At 32.0% G+C, this 2,042-nt stretch overlaps 1 protein-coding gene across 1 annotated transcript in view; it reads right to left on the bottom strand.

Moving 5' to 3' along the window:
- LOC106467550 (WD repeat and FYVE domain-containing protein 3-like) overlaps positions 1-2,042 on the bottom strand; it is a 104,378-nt gene that overhangs the window by 36,378 nt on the left and 65,958 nt on the right. Inside the window, exons 31-32 of the mRNA XM_022395746.1 lie at positions 1,147-1,264; positions 611-828 (exon numbers count right to left, since the gene is read on the bottom strand). Of these exons, the coding sequence (XP_022251454.1) occupies positions 611-828; positions 1,147-1,264 (336 nt within the window). The remainder of the gene's footprint in view (positions 1-610; positions 829-1,146; positions 1,265-2,042) is intronic.

Below are 2,042 nucleotides of genomic sequence, written 5' to 3'. Positions count from 1 at the left end.
TTGACCCTATAATAAAAAGGCAGGCAGCTCTGCCTCATCTATTTGACCCTATAATAAAAGGCAGGCAGCTCTGCCTTATCCATTTGACCCTATAATGAAAGGCAGGCAGTTCTGCCTCATCCATTTGACCCTATAATGAAAGGCAGGCAGTTCTGCCTCATCCATTTGACCCTATAATAAAAGGCAGGCAGCTCTGCCTCATCCATTTGACCTTATAATAAGTAAAGCAGTTTTTCCAAGATTATATATCAATATAATAAAAAATAAGCAATTCATTCGAGTTCATGTTATCATAAAATATAAGTACTTCTTCCTAGTTCAGTTGACCATATAATAAAAAAACAAGAAGTTGATTCCAAGGTCACTTGACCACATAATAAAAAATAAGCAGTTCCTTGTAGTTAACTTGACCATACAATAAAACAAAGCATTTTTTCTTCTTCACTTAACCACATAATAAAAACTAATCTAATCACTTGATCATATAATAAAAATAAACAATTCTATTCAGATCACTTGACCACATAATAAAAAATTAGCTATTCCATCTAAGCACTTGACCATATAATAAAAAAGTTATCAGCTCTTAGACTAAAATAAAAATACATACCCACACACATTCCCATATTCTGCTGAAGTACATGCTCAGTATCAGCCAACCAGCCACCATTAGCTGAGGCATCACGAAACTTGCATCTCAAGGATGGTGGTGTTAAAAGCGCAGACAGTATCTGCAACCCCCACACAACTGTACTAACGTGAAGATGGCTCTGAAGGAACAGTAACACCCAGTCAAACCCCAGCACCATCACAACTTCTTCACAAAACCTGTCATTACAACGATGTAATCTGAGAGGTTATCATGATACTTCTTTTCAACGATCAGTTCTTTGATGCAAAAATTAAACTAAATAGGTATGAAATAATACAGGCTTAATCATACTGGTAAACCATCTTTAAAAGCACCTTGTGATACTAACAAAAAGATAATTTCATACACAAAAAAAAAAAACCTGAATGGTCTCAGAAAGGAGACGTTTTTTTTCTTCATGATGAAAATTAGGAAATATGTTTCCTCATCCCAGGATAAAATTAAAAAACAGCTAACAATGAGACAAGTTACCCTAACAAGGAAAGCTCACTCACGGTAAATTCACACTCCGTGAAGGAGACAAAAGAAGTGTGTGGAGAAGATGAAGACAGCTGTTTCGTAGATGAATCCCATGGGCACTAACCATACACGAAAGATCGCCACCACCACCACCTATAAAATATATTTGTCAAAACACATTCTTAATGGTCAGCACTCATGTTACTTGTAAATTGGCAATGCTTGTTCTATTAATATTCTTGGTTCACAAAACTTTACAAAAGTAAAACTAAAAACATTGTTAAAGCTGCAGACAATATGTTCCTAACAAAAAAAACTTTATAATCAAGACAGAGTACAAACGTATTAAAATTATGATAAGAAGGCCTGTTGAAGACTGTTACACTATGAAAAGACTGGTTAAGATTTTGATTCAACTAAATCTTCCGACTAACTTATATTTCAAATAAAAAATATATAAGAATAATTCAAGTATGCTGTATCTTCTACACATTTTTACCATTTCAAAAGTCCATTGTATTTAGGATATGAAAATTATTACAGTATTTTTCGGAATATAAGACGTACCGGTGTATAAGATGCACCCTTATTTTGAAGACAAAGTTTTGGGGAAAAAAAAGCTACAGTCGCATTTGAAAGATTTTTATTGAACAAAAATTCAATTTGATACTTTAAAAATTAGTATATATTGTTCTAAATACAAAAGAGCTCAAAACATCAAAATAAGAAAATACCGTAAATCAAAAGAAGACTTACTGTTATTTAGTTTGGTTCAAAACCTACAAAATCTTTATTGCTTTCACTGTAATTTATTTTTTTATTATTTAGGGAGCAATATAAATAGTTATGTTTTTTAAAAGAAAAAACTACTATTGTTATAAATAACACATTCAATTGAACTAAACTATGTATGCCTATTTTAAATATATTT

The sequence above is a fragment of the Limulus polyphemus genome, unplaced genomic scaffold (assembly GCF_000517525.1).
Source record: "Limulus polyphemus unplaced genomic scaffold, Limulus_polyphemus-2.1.2 Scaffold2656, whole genome shotgun sequence".
Classification (NCBI taxonomy): Eukaryota; Metazoa; Arthropoda; class Merostomata; order Xiphosura; family Limulidae; genus Limulus; species Limulus polyphemus.
This window is presented reverse-complemented; position numbering and strand designations above follow the sequence as displayed.